This window comes from Zootoca vivipara, chromosome 5 (assembly GCF_965207765.1).
Source record: "Zootoca vivipara chromosome 5, rZooViv2.hap1.1, whole genome shotgun sequence".
NCBI lineage: Eukaryota > Metazoa > Chordata > Lepidosauria > Squamata > Lacertidae > Zootoca > Zootoca vivipara.
Window position 1 is genome coordinate 14,986,643 of NC_142588.1, and position 17,775 is coordinate 15,004,417.

The following is a 17,775-nucleotide window of genomic DNA, read 5'->3' on the forward strand; positions in this document are numbered from 1 at the left end:
GTGCCCTCACGAGATATGTGCCTTTTGCAGTATGGAACCACAATTTTAGGGAAAGCTCCACCTGTTGATATTCTCTCTGTTGGACTTCTTGCTACTTGTGTGTGACGCCTGGTTTATTTCTGAGTGCTCCACTGAGAAATAGGGTACAGATTTGCATGCCACGTAAAGTATACATAAATGTTAGGCAAATATGTGTCCTCTCTGGCGAATGCAGCAGAAGACCCAATCTACATACAGTATATTGGGCCCAGTAAAGCCTTTTGGCACCCCAGCCCACACCTGGTATCAGTGCAACGTCAGGTGTAGGGCAGATGCATGTTGCTTTGCCAAAATGGCCTTGTGGGCCAAATGGGGAGGCCTAGCAGACTTAACAGTGGGCCAGATATTCCCCATGCCAGCTAAAAAAGAATTCAGAATTGACCGGCACTTGGACAGTGCACTAAATGAATGTCACATGGATGGGATGCCGTGCAGCACCACTGCCAGTTGTGCACTAAAATATTAACATGGATACAACAAAATCCTAGCCCTTTGTTCCTCCCATTATACATTGGGAACATCTTGAAGTTAACATTCCTTTGGAGGCACAACCTTTTAAGCCAAAGAGAAAACACTGTATTTTTAAATTCATGAATTTTCCTAAAGTAATTGCCTAAATGCACATAAATAACCATTTATTAAACAAACAATATGTGCCAAAACAAGGAAATATCCTAGAATTATGCTCAGGAGGCTGCTGGCTATCAGCCCTAACATCAAACCTCTCTCATAATCCTGTAATATATTATCGATATGTTCCATTTTGTCGAAGCTATCTTCATAATCAAGATACTCACAGCCGCTGTGGGCATTGGAACTATTTTTAATTTTAATTTAAAGAGCAATTAAAGAAAGACAATGGATACACAAGATAATAAAGTAAGTGATTAGCGGCATGCAAACGACACAGGCTTAATGATAATACCTAGTCCTATTCTCTAAAGGGCCTGTCGAGAGAACCCTCTTCTTACTTGGGGGTTGTTCAGCTAATGTGCCTCAACCTACAATTACAACATTGCTGACACCATTAACCACTGAAACAACATCACTTCGTGAAACCCTTGTTGTCTCATTAAAATGTAAAGGGTCAGGTAATTTGCCAGCTTTGTAGGTCTAGTTTTGTTGTTGATAATTAGCAAGCATTACCCAGAATAGGCTCCCACTGGGAACCAGTGAAACTTTGTGAAATATTAAAGAGGAAACTCTCTACATTTTATTGAAAACTGAAAAGATTTGCAGCTGGCTGTGACAATAGCTACACATCTGAAAATATGATTTGGTACTGTGCTAAAGCCCAGCATCAATGAAATGTGTGTCAATTTTAGTTGTATAAAAATAATGCTGATGAATCAGGTCTAAATTCGACTTGTCTGCCTCAACATAGGCAGGTTATAGATCGACACCCCCGAGAATGACTTATTCAGAGGTCTCACTGTATTGAACAGCACAAAGCCACATCCCTATATTCACTTAGAAGTAAATTCCATCAGATGCAACAGTCTTACTTCCAAGTCATGGTATTTAGTAGTGTTAGATGGAGAGTTTATGCCTCTGTGTGATTTAGCTGCATTTGTTAAAACAAGGAGATTGAGAGAGAACGTCTTGAAATTCCCAGTCCTCCTTTTATTATAACTTTCCTACCATAATTTTAAAACAGCTCCAATAACATTTACCATCAGTTAATATGTTGTCTGGGAACTGAGCAGTGTCCTGTTCTTTAAATGGATCTTTTGGAACATAAACCACATTCCAATAAAAAGCGAACAGAAAATTATGAATTCATTAAAACCACTTTGGTATCTTTGGTACTACATATAATATTTATATTCCAAATCCTGTAAAAATATGCTTTAATATCTTTAGGCAACTATAAGGGCTTAAATATTTATAAAATGGCTAAAGATAAAGCATAGCCCTCTTATTCCGACATACAGATGATGTAAGGCATGCAATCAAAGACAATAACACTTTCAACCCATTTGTCATCTTAAAGGAGCCTCTCGACTTCAGTTCCCTTGTGAGCCATCTGCATGAGAATTGTTGCCTGCACAGGGCACTCCAGAGGAGTTTGCTCCTTAAAAACTACCAAGAGTGCTATACTTCACATAAAACAGGGTTTTTGGAAAACGGAGACAAAACTATAAATTTGCAGGCAAAACAGCTCCGGGAGGGGCTTCAAAATACTGCTGTATTTATCTCTGGGACATCTGGGAAACAGGAAGCATTTTGATTTAATATTTCATAACACAGAGGCAATTGCTTCCTTGCCTGGTATATAATTAATGCTCATAAAGAGAGGGTGTGTGTGTGTGTGTGTGTGTGTGTTTAAATTTTATTTCTCAGTATCAGGTTATATATATATATTTAATACACACACACACACACACACACACACACACACACACACACACCTGCATATTAAAAGGTTTTGCTTTCCTTTTGAGATGCAGAACAACAAATACAAAGGAGCCATAATATGTTTCTCTGCTACTATTATTTATGTTTGCACTTAATGTATACCACCATATGCTTAGCAGTAGATTATATCCCTCCTCTAGCCATTTTCGGCTCATTCATTTGGCCAGAGCTGGCTTGACTTTAATTAGGAGCAGAGAGGCTGTGATCGCAGATGAGAAAGGTGCCTCTAACTGAACCAGCTATTCTCATACAAGCCCATCTGTTTTCAGGACCCTTGGTTCTCTTCTCCTCCACACAACTAAAGCAGTGCAGAAACCATGTGGCCACCCTGTTAACTGAGGAGCCAGCCACAGGCATGTGTATTCCCTTCCCTCCAACATTTGTGTTTCTCTTCACACAGGGTATGAAACTCACTTCATACTGCCATTTTAGATTCTTGGTTAACAGAAACTCGGTTTAACGTAAATGCTGGCTAATGACTAATCCACAGTTAAATGGGGAAGGTTGATTCCCCCGGAGTCTGGTGCTTGGATCCCAATCTGGAAGCTAGCATTAACTGGCCCATTCTGCCTTCTGCCATTTTGGGAGCAGCTCTCCCCTCTATCTTCTTTTACAGAAGCTACGCCTTAAAGAAAGGCATCTCGGCACTATGCCCCCCCCCCAACCCCCGGCTACTTCTGCTGAAGTTAACTCTGCCTTGCTACTGCTTTACAAGGCTTTCTCCGGCTCAATGTTCAATTGTGTGTTGTAAGCTAACAGAGGCATGGCAAATTCACTTGTGTTTGGCACACCACCTAACATGCATTTATGCCAAGAGTTTAGCAGTAACTGTGGTAGTGGTGTCAAATAATCTATTAAAAAACCACAACACCTTCCACTGCCCACAAACCATACCTTTAGAGCACATTTAAAGCACACACCCCACCAAAGAATATAGGGAACTGTAGTTTGCCCCTCACAAAGGAGCAATTCCCAGCACCTTTCTTGGGAGGGGTGTGTGTGATATGCTGTGGAAATGATGTCAGGGTTGCTGTGTTATCTGTTTAAACTGGTATAATTTTATTGTCAACTTCACTGCTGGGACTGCATAGGATCTCAACTACATTATGCCAATATTACATTGCTGGTGCTAGAGTCACTGCTGGCATAGGTTTGTCTAAGCACAAACTCATTTTTGTATTTTTCTCTATTTATTTACTTTTACACCGTCTTGCCACGGGTCCCATTACAAAAATTGAAAACGGACCTCGCGACAAGATCACTTATGTGGCTAAAATACAGTTCCCAGGAGAAACTCCCATAAGTTGAAGTCATTCAGAAAACCGTTCTCTGAACATTGCAAGGCTGAACTACACCTGAACTGTTACGGTGCAATCTGTTTTATAATGCCTTTGGAAAAAATGTTACTGCTCAGTCTCTCTTTCTCCTCCCATTCAGCTTCAGAACTGTTCAAAGCCATAAGGTGTTTTTATTGTCTGAGAATCAGTTTTTAATGACATGCATCATTCTTATTATGCAGGATTCAAAATCACAGTTTAAATCATTAGATGATAAAAATTATTGGACTGAATATTCAGAGTTACGACTCAGAGGCAAATCCAGTACATAAAGGCAATTGTTATACTTAACTGTTCAGGAATTTATACATATAAATTTATACTTATTTATACATATAAATTCCTAAACAGTTAAGTATAATAATTGCCTTCATGTGGTTGGCAAGGAAGCTACCATGCACTTTCTATTTCAATTGAGGTGTGTGTGTGATGTTTTGGATTTGGTCCCTTGCGGCAAGAATCAGCAAGTTTGAGGAGAAGCAAAGACACATAAGAAATTTAAAGAGGGAATACTAAAAAAGGAAAAGTGGTAAGCACTATATTTTTGACAACATTATTCTGCAGTGCATACAATATACTTCATCAGTTTACTAGTGTTGCAGCATCTGATAAACAAGAAATTTATCATATACTGATAACCCCTTCCCCTAAAAATTGTTGACCATGCAGGCATGGCCAGCACTGATTGAGAGCGATGTATCAAATGATACTTGCACATATGAATGGGCCACCATACATATTTACAATATAGATGGAACGCATATGTCCCTTCAAACTCAGTCATCTTCACAAGAGTCAGTTCGCACATGCTGTTGCTGGCAATTAAGTACAAGAATCAACTAAGGGACAAGCCTCAGCCTCCCTTTGGCTGTGAAAATTTAGAGCAGAGTAAAAGGCTTGGCCTTGCCCACTTAAGAAATGGTACCTCAAGGCATAGCTGCCAAGTTATCCCCTTTTTTTAAGGGAAATTCCCTTATGCTGAATAGGCTTCCTCATGAGAAAAAGGAAAACTTGGCAGCTATGCCTCAAGGATGCTGATTCTGTGGAAAGGACTCACACACTTGCATGCAGTTTGAATCAACATAAACTTTCATTGTGGACAAATGGCTCCCACATGTTTGCAGTTGGGGTATTTGTATGCTTTTGAGCAGAAGAGGAAAAAAACAGCCAAGGAAAAAGGGGTTAAGTAGATCCTTTCCCCCCACTAATGACTGTGACCTCCTGTAGTTTTAAAAATCCTATGTAAAACATACATGCAACTGTGTGGCATGTGTATTTTCAGTTTAAGTGCAATTATATTTACTGGAACATTGTCTGTTTCTCAAGCTTGCTCAGACTCGAGCAGTGGTTACAGAACCTGTTGGAAAGCTACATTGTTTATTGTGTATTGTTTAAAAACCTATCTTCATGTTTTTTCCAGTTTTAAAAACTATTATTTGCTGTTTGTATTACGTTTGAAAATAATCTTGAGAGGCATTTAAAAGGCAATTCATACATTATTAAATTATTATTATTATTATTATTATTATTATTATTATTATTATTGTAACTGACTGATTCTGGGCCATGTTTTCTATCTACAACATCTATAGTTAAAGCAGATAATTATGTGGAGCAAATTTCGAAGGCCACCATCAATCCTCGCAGTTCCCAATGTTCTGCTGTCCCTCTTAAATCAGCAAAGAAAATGATTCATCAGTCCAATCTGTGGATACTCAGCTCTTCTATTGAATGTTTCACATTAATTTTTGAAATAATTCGCCACTAAAAACACACACAACCTATTTATTAGTCTTTTTCCAAGGGGGAAGAATGGAACCCCGCTTCTCAGACATGTTACAAAGGGTCGCCCCCCCCTTATGAAGTGATTTTAGATAGGAGATGGGACTATGTTTTAAGTTTGCTTAGTTAATCTCAGTTTCAAAGGTGTTCCTTAATGCTCATTTGAAAAGCCTGAATAAACCCTGTTGTTCTTTATAAAACGTCTTTGAAATGATTATTTCGCTTTGACAATGATTTACCGCCTCAGATTAAACTGTTAAGATTCTAAACAGCTGTTGAAACAGTTGATGGCAACCCAGCTAACTTTGGGCTGGTTTAACAGAGGTGAAACTGACAAATTATGGTTGGGACAGATTCCCTCACTATCATACAATAATATAATGTGCTCAGAAATCCATATAAAAGCAGTTTAACTTGTCAGGGTGCACATATAGGCACACCTCTGCCTTCATTTAGCAAAAAAAAAAAAGGTGGGGAGTATAAACAAACAGAGGAGGGTAAGTAACCCGGCAGGGGCAGGAAAACTGTTTCCACTGGAATTTTAAGTAAAGTCAAAGCAAAAAGATGAAGAACTCTGATACCAGTCCCCCAGTTCAGTCTATGCAATGCTTTTTAAATGCTTCAAACCTAGAGAAAATCTTCTAAATACTTGGAACAAATATTCTAAGATTTTGATATTACATTGAAAATAGTACATTTAGTGCAGCCAAATCACTGCAAAATACTCACACTTAACACCAGGTGTTATTTGAATGTTATTTGGCACCCACTAGTTCCCTCTCTTAGTGGCTACTTCTAGGCACCATCTCCCTCCTCCTTTGCCCTCACAGTCTTCAGCTTAGTTTGCCTACTACATTCTGTTTACAAATTGCTATGGAGTCCTCACATCAGGTGACCTCACATCACAATGGCATGTTGTGATGTAATTGACAAAAAAATATGCAGGCAAAGGAGGAGGAAGGAAATGGTATTCAGAACAGCATCAGAACTAGAGGTTAATCCTCCATCCAGGCAAGCAAGAGTTATTATCAGAGCTCAAGGACACATTCCGGCCAGGCAAAAACACTCAAGAATAATGCTGGTAGGGGTACAGACTGGGGAGTGGGTGGTGTGGGGAGCAGCCTTTGAAGATATGACTGAGGGCAGGAGTGGAGAGGTTGGTTAACCAACTCAGCTCCTTGCTCAGTCAAAATCCATCTCTATGTCCTTCTTGCTCATTAGAAGGCTGGGTGGGATCCTGTATTTCCATATCTCTCTTACAGCTGGGGCAGGTGATTTGGAATAGATAAGTGGCAGGAGACATGCCCCCCCAAAAAAAACACCCACAAAAAAGTATACAGCTTTACATATGCTAATTTATAAATATATAAACAAATAAAAAGGTGCATATTATTAAATGATGGCTGTAATTGAAATAGGATGCATCTCAATGCAATAGTGGGGAGGGCTGTGGCCAAGTGAGCAGGTATGGCAGCTCACTTTGCTGGTTAGGTGCTAACTGGGCAAACGTCAATGTCCCTGTTCTCAACTTCTTAGGGGTCTTTATGTTTTATGTTGGCTTGGAATAGGCAGATTCTTTTCAAATAGGAACTGTCCTCTGTAGACTAGGAGACTCTGTCCACCCCCCTTTATTCTGCTTAAAATGGCAGCCTCCCAGGGCAGCTGTTCCATAAAAGAAAAACTCTTGGGAGACTGTTGATGTCTCTCCTATGTAACATTGAGTTTGTCCCTTAGAAAAAGTGGTGAAAAGCTAGAGGGAAGGCCCGGTGCAATAGGATTTGTGGAAACAAAACAAGCAAGGACAGCACATTGAGATTCGATAGCGAGGGACAGAAATTAACCACTAGCTCTGCTGCTTTCTCCTGACACCTCTCAACAAAACTGATGTATTGTCAGTGAAAAATTGGCATGTGATATAACCTTATCAGGTGGACTGCTTGCCTCATCAACTAATTTGAGTTTGATCTCTCTGTCTATATTTGAGATGTACAGTAAACATGAAATTAAAAAAAAATCCTTCCAGTAGCATCTTAGAGACCAACTAAGTTTGTCATAGGTATGAGCTTTTGTGTGCATGCACACTTCTTCAGATACACTGAAACAGAAGTCACCATGAGTAAACCCTCAGGTTCATATGGCCAGAGGATTGCCGCCAATGTTATTATCTACAGAAAACAAGCAGGTGAAGCTTTCCCAGGCTCTGTCTAAAGATATTTATGGGTATCAATCTGTTGTTAAAAGCATAGAAGCTTGGGCAGAAAGTATAAGGAGGAAGTGGCCCTCCATGGCCACTGTCACTGTGTTTGGTGCAATTTCAGCTTCCTTGCATTTTAAAGCAGAAAGCTATGCCTAGCAATGGGTCAGGGTTTGTACCAAATGATGTGAATTGAAATGTTTTCCCAGGATAAATAATGCACAAACTTTTAAGCAAAAGGAAAGTGACAGCCGGCTCTGTAAATAAAAGCACTTAGTCGCCAGTAAGGAGCTGCAAAGTGGAGGCACTCTTTGCTGATCAGCAGAAATAGGATCACCATATATATATTGCTGCTGCTGCTGCCACTGTGCTTCCTGTATATTAAGGACAGGATGTGTGGGGAGGGGGGAGCTCTTTTGAGCAAGCCCCCCCATTGACATTAATATTCAACCGGGGCTTGCGCAGAAGGGCTTTTTGCTGGGTTCTACACTAAAACTGCATCTCACAGAGAAAACTGTCACTCCAAATACAATTTGCAGCAATGTTTATGCCACCCCTTTGATCTAATTGCTTTTGACAATGTGAACCGTGGTATTTAAGATCCTTCAAGAAAATCTACTGTTCTGTTGTGAAAGCACAATAACGAGATCAGAAGTAGTGCACACGTAAGTGGCACAAACCTCCATGAAACTAAGTGTTTCCTTACTGGGTACTTTGGAATTTTAAAGAGTAAGTATCTCAGCACCATTCCCACTCAGAGCCAAATGGCTTACTGCTTGTTCCAAATTTTGAGCATGAACTGTTGCCCAGGGGCTTTTAAAAACTGTGACCTAGGAACAGATTGTCTGTAGATCAACAGAACAGTCTGTTTCTGGCCTCTCTCAGTTCCACATATAAATCAAGTTAGGTATTACAGTGAAGTTTATAAATTCAAAGGATCTGTATGAAAATTCATATTTAAATATATCTTTTCACTCAACGCAGTCCTGAATTTGTTTTCTCCCAATGTCAAGATTTCTTAATTGTTTATTGTAAGATATGCAGTTTTGTGCATTGGTTTAAGTGGAGAACTGCATCAAAATGTGAAATCCAAAAGTAACCAGTAACTGTGATCTGATCAGCACGTTAGCCTCAGAGGTGCAAATCAGGCTAGTCACAAATAGTCAATTCCTCAAGCATTCCTAATGTTGAAGTGGTACGTTTAGATAATAGGGCATGGCTGCAATATCACCAAATCACCCAAATATTCAATCAGGACAAAATAATAGGATTTGAAAAAGAAGGATCAAAATAATTATTACAAAATTCTAAAAAGAATATATCCAAAATGTATAATCTGTTATTAGAGTGGGATTTAAAGGATGAAGAGGTGAAGGAGGTCATGATTAAGTGGGCATGTGATATAGGTTATACAATTCGGCTGGAACAACTGGGAGAAGCTATGGAAATATGATATCAAATTTACGGCATGTTATACAATCAGAGAGAATTTAATGAAAATGCTATACCAGTGGTACAAATTGGCAAAAATCTATAAATTAAAAACCAATACTTGTTGGAGATGTAAGAAAGAAACCGAAACAATGTATCATATGTGGTGGGAGTGTGGATGTATCAAACAATTCTGGAATAATATATATATGAGGAAATAAATAATAATAATGTTTAAAATATCCTTTATTAAAAAGCCAGAAGCATTTCTTCTAGGCTTAATTACAAATTATATTCCTGGTGATAAAAAGAAAGTATTCCTATATGTGACAACGGAGGCAAGGATGCTTATAGCTGCAGATTTTTTTGGGGGGGGGAGGGAATTCCATCAGTAAGAGAGTAGCAAATCAAACTATGTGGATACATAGACCAAAAAATTAATAAAAGAATGGGACGCATGTTATATGTATAAGCAATGTAAAACGGAATAATTCTATGGAAGATTTGTTGGTAACTTCTACATGATTGGATAATCAATCTGCAGCTCATGAATGTCACTATTGTGTCTTCTGTGAGTTCCACCCCGTATTACAATGTACCTGAGAGTGGACCACATGCACAAGCAATCATCAGTTTCTCAGTGTTACGCTGGATTTTCTGCACTGAAGTGGGAATATCTAAGCAATCTCTATTTTGATATTTTCTGAGGAACCAGGAAGTAGAATAAATAAGGTTGCACAGGGCAGTATTGGCCTATGTGCTGCATAGATATAAGCAACTTTGTTTTGAATATAAAAGTGGGATGTTGAAAACAATAACAATTACTATGTACGAATACTATTGTTGGTGTCTCATCAAAACTTCAATTATTATATCCACTTCTGATATATCAGTCTGAGCCTTATATATTTGGGTTTGCTTCTGGAGTGTTAGCAGAGGGTGGAGTTTTTTAAAAAAATATATCTATCATTTCATAGGATGGAAAGCAGAGGCAACCTGAATACCGTAATAAACAACAAAAACACATATAAAACAAATGCACAAAATACCGATATTTTTACTTGTTTTGCATAATTCTTATTGGTTTGCTTTTTCCTATGTTGCAATAATGGGATCTGATAGGAAGCGCACAGGAAATGCCCAGTCTTATTTGTGCATTATCATTTTATAGGGTGTTTGTTTTGCTTTCATAAGTGTTTTTATCCAACCTTGGGATAGCATTGGTGAATAGTGTGGGGGTCAAAAAAAAGGACTGCATTCATGTAGAATTGTAAATAAATTGTGAGAATCTTCATGTGCATTCTATGAAGCCAAACCTTCCATTCTTTCCCCCTTTTCTCTCTCTTTCCCCCGCCTTTAAAAAGTATTATCTTTATTTAAAAGGTGTTATTATTGTGCTGTGTGGCACTTGGCTGCTATCTTGCGGACAAAGCAAACACCCTTGTCAGAGAACATTTGCAATTATCCCATTTTGCATCCAGCGTGAGGACAAGCCACCTCTGGCTATGTGATGTGTAGCAATGTGACTTCATTGCTATAAACTTGGAGGCTGCAGAATGCTACAGATTTAGCAATCACCCATCTGAGAGTGGAATGAAATAAAATTCTACCACTCAGTCCATTTTCGCTCCCTTGCTAGGATTGCCAAAACTTGCCTTTGTGTATGTGTGCAAACAGTGTGGTGTTGCGACCGTCCCTTTAAAACCCATCGTACCAATCAGCAGGTTTAACTGTCAAGCAAGCTGATGTAAGGTCCCTTTGAATTACTGAGTGAGGGATATTCTTCCTGCCAGGTCCTGTCCCCTGTAGGCACTATAGAGAAGTATTATAGGACAGTTCTTACCTTGGGAATTAGCCTGCAAGACCCCAATGCTGTCATCAAACTGCATAGACTTGATGTTGAGTGACGCCAAGATGCATTCCTTGTCCTGCAGCGAAGTATCATCAATATTATTCTGATTGGCTGACAGGATTACGCACATGTCGCAGAGGTTGATGTTGACAGCCCTTAAATCAGCTCGACTTAATGGTGTACCCTTCGGCAGAGAGAGAGAGAGAGGAAAAGGGGAGGGAGGTGGAGGAAGAAATGGAAAAAAAACAAATTAAATACTGAGAAGGAGCTTTGGGAAATTATTTAACAAGTATCTTTTTTATGCTCTGACATTAAGCTGGTCTAACTATGTGCCAGGGAATAGAAGGAATGTGCTAATCTAAAGGGTAGTTGGTGCTGATGGCAGCATTTTAGCGTTAAGTCTCAATACTCAGTCAAGCTATTACTAACAAACAAGAAGCAGGAATGTTGCCAGAGCTCTGCATCTTGTCTGCAACTCAGAATTGCCTTGATTTCATTCTGTGGCAAGTTCTTGCCTTCCAAGCAAAGCAAGGGGTGTGTTCAAGTATCTTGAACATTGGGCCATGCTAAACCTGGGGGGAAGAATGCTCTAAGCAGGATGCTCTGCACACCCAAATGCAAGGAAGACAAACACTAGGTGAAGCGATACCCAGCAAACAGTAATTATTTTCTAGTCAGCCCCCACCCCATGTACTTCAACAAACTGTCATTTAAAACAGTGTGATTGAACCATTTAAAAAGAAACAGGAATCGTCTCAGTGCCTATTCTTCTGGAAGCAAAATTACCCATCAGAATGTAGCAACATTTTGTAATGCTCTTATGGATGTGTATAAGTTTCGGACCGATGTTTATTTGGGAATAAGGGATGCTCATAACATTCTGGCTCCTGTGAAATGGCCACTGAAATGCATTTATCCACTTCACTGTTCCAAGTGGTAGACATCAATTCTTTGATGGGCCTTTCCTGATGCAATGACACATGAATGCATGTGGACCACAGCAAGGAGCTAAATGTCAGTGTGCTATGCAAGCCACTTGATGCATGATCAAATATTAGTGTTTTGAGGGGGCTTCCACATGGCAGGCCACAATGTATGCCAGTGTATAGTGTTTACAGTCTAGAATGATTCCCTTCCTAGCCACAGTGGTGTGCAAATGTTGCATGGATGAGGGTTGATGGCCAACACAGATCTGAAAATGTGACAGATGCGCCCTGGATGTAGCACAGGAATGTGCATTTAGACATGCCCAGCACCTTGGAGAAACGAGGCATGATAGAGTGATACATTAGTAATTATTAGTTGCCTTGTGTTTTGGGATAGCAAGGTCACTTGTGATAGCTGCAGCTTTGAGAAGCAACAAGCAACTTGGATAGACAAGTATTTCACACTTCAAGCTGGGTTTAAAGCCTTGTTACTTTTAGGCAGAAAAGAAGAAACAAAAGAAAACAGACAATATTAATGCAAAGCATTTGATGTGGAAATCATTGCAATTCTCTTGCTGCTTTGCACCTTGTTTGCTGGGTGTAAACAGCAACCTAATAGAAATTTGCACTATCTTAGCAGTCAGGCATAAATGGCAACACCAAGTAGTGAAGAATTGGGGCCCTTTCAGTTCAGGACTCATTGTGTTAGAAAGAAATTCATATCTTCTGACTGTATACCTCCTTAAAAAGATGAAATGCCACTGTCAGGCTGTTAAATAAAGCAGAGCCAGCAGGCCAGCCTTTAAAAGGTCTTTATGGATGCAGATAGATTAGGTAGATAGACAAATAATACAAAAATGTTTCCAAAGGTTTCATAGGCATAAATAATGCCATAAGTAATGACTGTCATGCTGTCAGAAAAAATCATAACATCAAAATTGGCTGCATGCAGGGCACTCAAGCAAGTGTTCAATAGATAACATAGCTAACATATTTGATAGCAGCTGAAATTCATCCTTGACGAGGGACTGAGCACGTCGGCAAATTTCTTCTAATAAGGTCTCTCAGGGCTTAGTTTTCACAGAGACAACAAACAGGGAAAAGGCCAAGTCCTGAGGCCTATAACCGAATACGAGTTTTTATAAAAGAGGAAGCCCAAGATGAAAGCCAGTGTGGTTCTGTTCAGTTGGAGCATAAAGAAAGAAAGAAAGAAAGAAAGAAAGAAAGAAAGAAAGAAAGAAAGAAGGAAAGAAGGAAAGAAAGAAAGAAAGAAAGAAAGAAAGAAAGAAAGAAAGAAAGAGGTGGGCTTTGTACTTACAGGCAATATTGAGAGTTTGGGGAAGTTATGCATTGTTTCCCATTCCCTCTTCAAGTATTCAAGTGAGCCCACAAACACAATGTGCTTAAGCTCATGGTAGTGGAAATTGCTGGCTCTTAATGGCATCACAAAATTCCTTAGTCCAATCAGCGCTGATGTCATATCACCAAATATGCAAACCACCACATGGCCACTTAACACTGTCATGGCTGCTTCACTTCGAGTCTGGAAAAGCAAAACAAAGTCAGTAAGGAGGACAAAAAAGAATAACAATTAGGAGGAGGGGTAAACAAACAAACAAACAAACTGTGTGTGTGTGTGTGTGTGTGTGTGTGTGTGTGTGTGTGTGTGAAGTCTGGCCTTGGAAGCTGAGAGGTGTTCTCCAAATTAAATATTTAGGCCTCCTATACTCATTTTGCTGGTGGTAAGCCTCACAGAATTCAAGGGGTCTACATGAACAGGGCTCAACAGAATACCCAGATGGGGTGTGGGATACTTTGACATATGTGACAAGCAATAGTTGATTCTCTACAAAACACATATTTCAGGGTCCACCTTTGGATGAACAAACGCCAAGCATGCAGTATATTCTCAAGCATATCCAGACATAGGAATCATTCACAGGAGTCTGATCCCTCAACAGAAAAGGAAATGTCTAAATCAGCCTAATATAAATCTTATGAATTGAGTGGGATTACTTAGGGTTTAATGCATGATTTATTGCTAGCAATCTGATATTCAATGGGAATTGATGGACCATTGCTGCTGTACTAACACACCACATTGATCACCGTTATCCTATTCCTTGCAAGAGTGGCATAGGAAGCAAGGAACAGCAAACAGTAGCCTTAGCCCATGTCTTCTCCCTTAGTCAGTTTAGTGAGCAACCACCCAGGGAATGAGTGTGCACGAACACCCGCATGTCTACCGGTATTTATTATTTACTGCCATTCGCATGTTTGCATTGTTGGCGGACACACAGAGCAAAACTAAATAGATGATTTCAATCTCAATCAGCTGCCGCAAAATTCTACAGATAATGATTTCAATTACAGGGCAATCCCAAAACTCCTATCCCAAAGCTATATACAACGTATGACTGTTTGAATATTAAGTACAGTGGTACCTCGGGTTAAGAACTTAATTCGTTCTGGAGGTCTGTTCTTAACCTGAGGTACCACTTTAGCTAATGGGGCCTTCCGCTGCCACCGCACCACTGTCACGTGATTTCTGTTCTCATCCTGAAGCAAACTTCTTAACCCAAGGTACTATTTCTAGGTTAGCGGAGTCTGTAACCTGAAGCGTCTGTAACCTGAAGCGTATATAACCCGAGGTACCTCTGTAATTCTGCTCCTCCATCTCTTGGAGGGGCTATGTGGTGTTCTCTCTCTCTCTCCCCCTTCTCCCCTTCAAATCTATCCTAAAACATTTTCAATCCTGGCTTAACACTGCTACACCTGTAATGAGGATTATGGGGCACTTGCCACCTTTATCTCATCCTTTAGAAAAAGGACCGTAGCTTAGTGATACAGCGGGTGGCGCTGTGGGGTAAACCACTGAGCCTTGGGCTTGCTGATCGGAAGGTAGGAGGTTCGAATCCCCGCGACGGGGTGAGCTCCCGTTCCTTGGTTGCAGCTCCTGCCAACATAGCAGTTCGAAAGCACATCAAAGTGCAAGTAGATAAATAGGTACCGCTCCGGCAGGAAGGTAAATGGCACTTCCAAGTGCTGCTCTGGTTCACCAGAAGCGACTTAGTCATGCTGGCCACATGACCCAGAAAAACTGTCTGCGGACAAACGTTGGCACCCTCGGCGAGATGAGTGCTGCAACCCCAGAGACGTCCACGACTGGACCTAATGGTCAGGGGTACCTTTACCTTTATGCATGCAGAAAATCCCTGGCATCTTGGAGAGAACCATGCCTGAATCCCCAGGGGAGCCCCCTTTTGGAACTGGAAGCGGGTGGGGCAGGCTTACATGCATCCCGCTAAATGCAGATGGTGCCTTGGAAACACAACCCCTGTGTAAATGGGCAGTTGCCTGCATATAAAGTCCTCAACAGCTTGGGACCAGTTACAGTTAACTTAAAGGCTTGGCTTACCCCACATAGGCCCATTCAATTACTTAGATTTGTGGATATGGGATTTGGAATGTTTTTGTTTTGTTTTGTTTTTTGCATTTGTGAGGAATCAAGACTTCTAAGTGTGATACCTACTCCCCACCACTTCCTGATACTATTAAGCAGCTGCCTTTGTTATATTTTTCCGATCCCTGCTTAAAAACCTTTTTTGTTTCAGCAAACCTACTCAGAAATGCAAATTTATTATGTACATTTCCTTTTAAAATGGTTCATTTCATCTACCGGTATATCTTTATAATGTTGTTATGTCTTTAATGACTGCTTGCTTTATTGGTATTTCCTTATCAATATTTTATACTATTTTATGTAGACCGCTTAGAGGGGTTTTTTGGGGGGGGGAGGGGAATCAAGCAGCATATAATTAAATTTTATTATATAAAATAAGACCTGGGAAATATCATGGTGAGGATCCCAATAAGTGATGCACAAGGCAGAATTGTATATGCACATCCATTGTGTGCAACTGGGTTGCACACAACCTGTGTCTTAGATGGAACTGTTGCTGCAACAACAACAACAACAACAACAACAACAACAACAACAACAACAACAACAACGTAATCCTGGGTGCACATGCGGTTATTCCTTGTAGCCATTCTCTGGCACACATGCATCTCCCATTGGGATCATAGCCCCAACCCCAAGGGCCAATTCTTTTGACTCTGTACAAGCCAATCAGGTGCAGCAGCACTTTCTTCTAATGTGAACCCCCGCCAAAAAGATAGACATAATCAGACTATAGAATTAAACTGAAATAACTAGTGATTGAGACACACATTTTTTTCCTTTAGAAGGTTGAAAGCGGAATGAGAGAGCCATCACCGCGTGTAGTGTGACCACACGTTGTTTTAACATTCTCTCCTGTGTTGATATATTGCCCGTGCAAGTTCTTAGCACTGGGGATGTTGACTATAGTAAGCTGAACTTGTTATTTGTTGAGTTGCTATGAAAGGACTCTCTCACACTCACACACCCCTTTTCCATGTGCAAATAGAATGAATAAATGTTAAGTCACATCCTGATCAGGAGGCCACCCCCAATGTCATTTTTTTTTACATGCAAACTTTCTGAAGTGGAACATTAAGGTCATTAGTGTCATATCTGTTTGAAATATATTTAAAATATTCTAGCTGACATCTGTCGCCCTCAGTTATTTAAGAACGCAAGGAAAAGTTGTCTCTGGTGGTCTAATGAACACTGTGGAATGCATATCAATTTAAACAGTTTTGAATCAAATTCGTAACAATTTACTCAGTGGAATTGACTGCTTTATCGATTGCTTAAATGCCAATATTGCAATTCCAGACAATGTCATGGTTATTATACAAACTCCCTGAGGAGCCCAAGGAACAAGGTTTTGTCTCCCAATCGTTAGACTAAACCAGAGCTGTCACCATTATTGGTTGCACCATTTAGTGGTACAGGGAAATCTTGAGGAAGCAGACGCTGGAAAAAACTGCATCAACTACAACAAAGTGAAGACACACCAGGGAGTTCATTTCACATATCATCAGTTTTGTCTATGAGATGTGGAGCTGCTACTCTTTGATTCAAGCACACGAACATAAACGGCACAAACTTTCACTGAACCTAACAAACTAGAAGAGGCCTTTTGATTATATTTAATTAGTTGAGTCAGTTTGATGGCTGGCCCCACAAGGAATAAAAGGAAGATGGAGAGAGACCAAATTAAGGACTCAGATAGCAAGAGCAGCAGCTTTACACTTCAGCTTTGTTGGGCTGAGGACAGAAGTTGATGTTAAGGAAGACACAGGGCTGTTTCCAAAAATGGCACTCTTGTGCTGGAATTTTCTGCCCGTGTAACCTGTATAGATTTACTTGTTCCAAGTCACCCAAGGGACAGGCGAGCAGATAATGCCACAACATCACAACATAAAGAGGCATAGCGCTCAACATGGAAATGCTGCTTTCAGCAGCAACCTCATGTTTCTTGTAATGTCTAAAATGGCCATGCAAGTGTGAGAAACTGAGGACACCGCTTACTGAAATTGAATAAACATTCTGGCTGTTATGAGATGCAAGGCAGAAATATTTTCTTTTGCCTTCTCACCTGGTTCTGAAAGGCCAGCTGTTACATCTAGGCTTTGCCTGTTTATTTTAATCTAATGAAAGTTCTTGAACTTTGCTGTTGGACTGGACTGAAAAGAGAATTTCAGTACTGTATCTATGGAAACTTCCTTTCACAATCTACTAGCATTTAGCAGAAGAATAGCTCAAAGACCCCCACAGATATTTCTGAGTGTAACATAATCATTCGCATTATGGTAATCAAGGCTGCAGCATTGATCAGATTAGCTGTAGATGAATAAGCTAACTCA

The 17,775-nt window shown here is 40.1% G+C and overlaps 1 protein-coding gene across 5 annotated transcripts in view; it reads right to left on the reverse strand.

Moving 5' to 3' along the window:
* Positions 1-17,775, reverse strand: part of KCNMA1 (potassium calcium-activated channel subfamily M alpha 1) — a 541,146-nt gene that overhangs the window by 38,740 nt on the left and 484,631 nt on the right. For all 5 annotated transcript variants that reach the window (XM_035137304.3, XM_035137303.3, XM_088670120.1 and 2 more), the window contains 2 exons: positions 13,298-13,522; positions 11,045-11,237 (listed from right to left, as the gene is read on the reverse strand). In XM_035137304.3, coding sequence (XP_034993195.3) covers positions 11,045-11,237; positions 13,298-13,522 — 418 coding nt within the window. The remainder of the gene's footprint in view (positions 1-11,044; positions 11,238-13,297; positions 13,523-17,775) is intronic.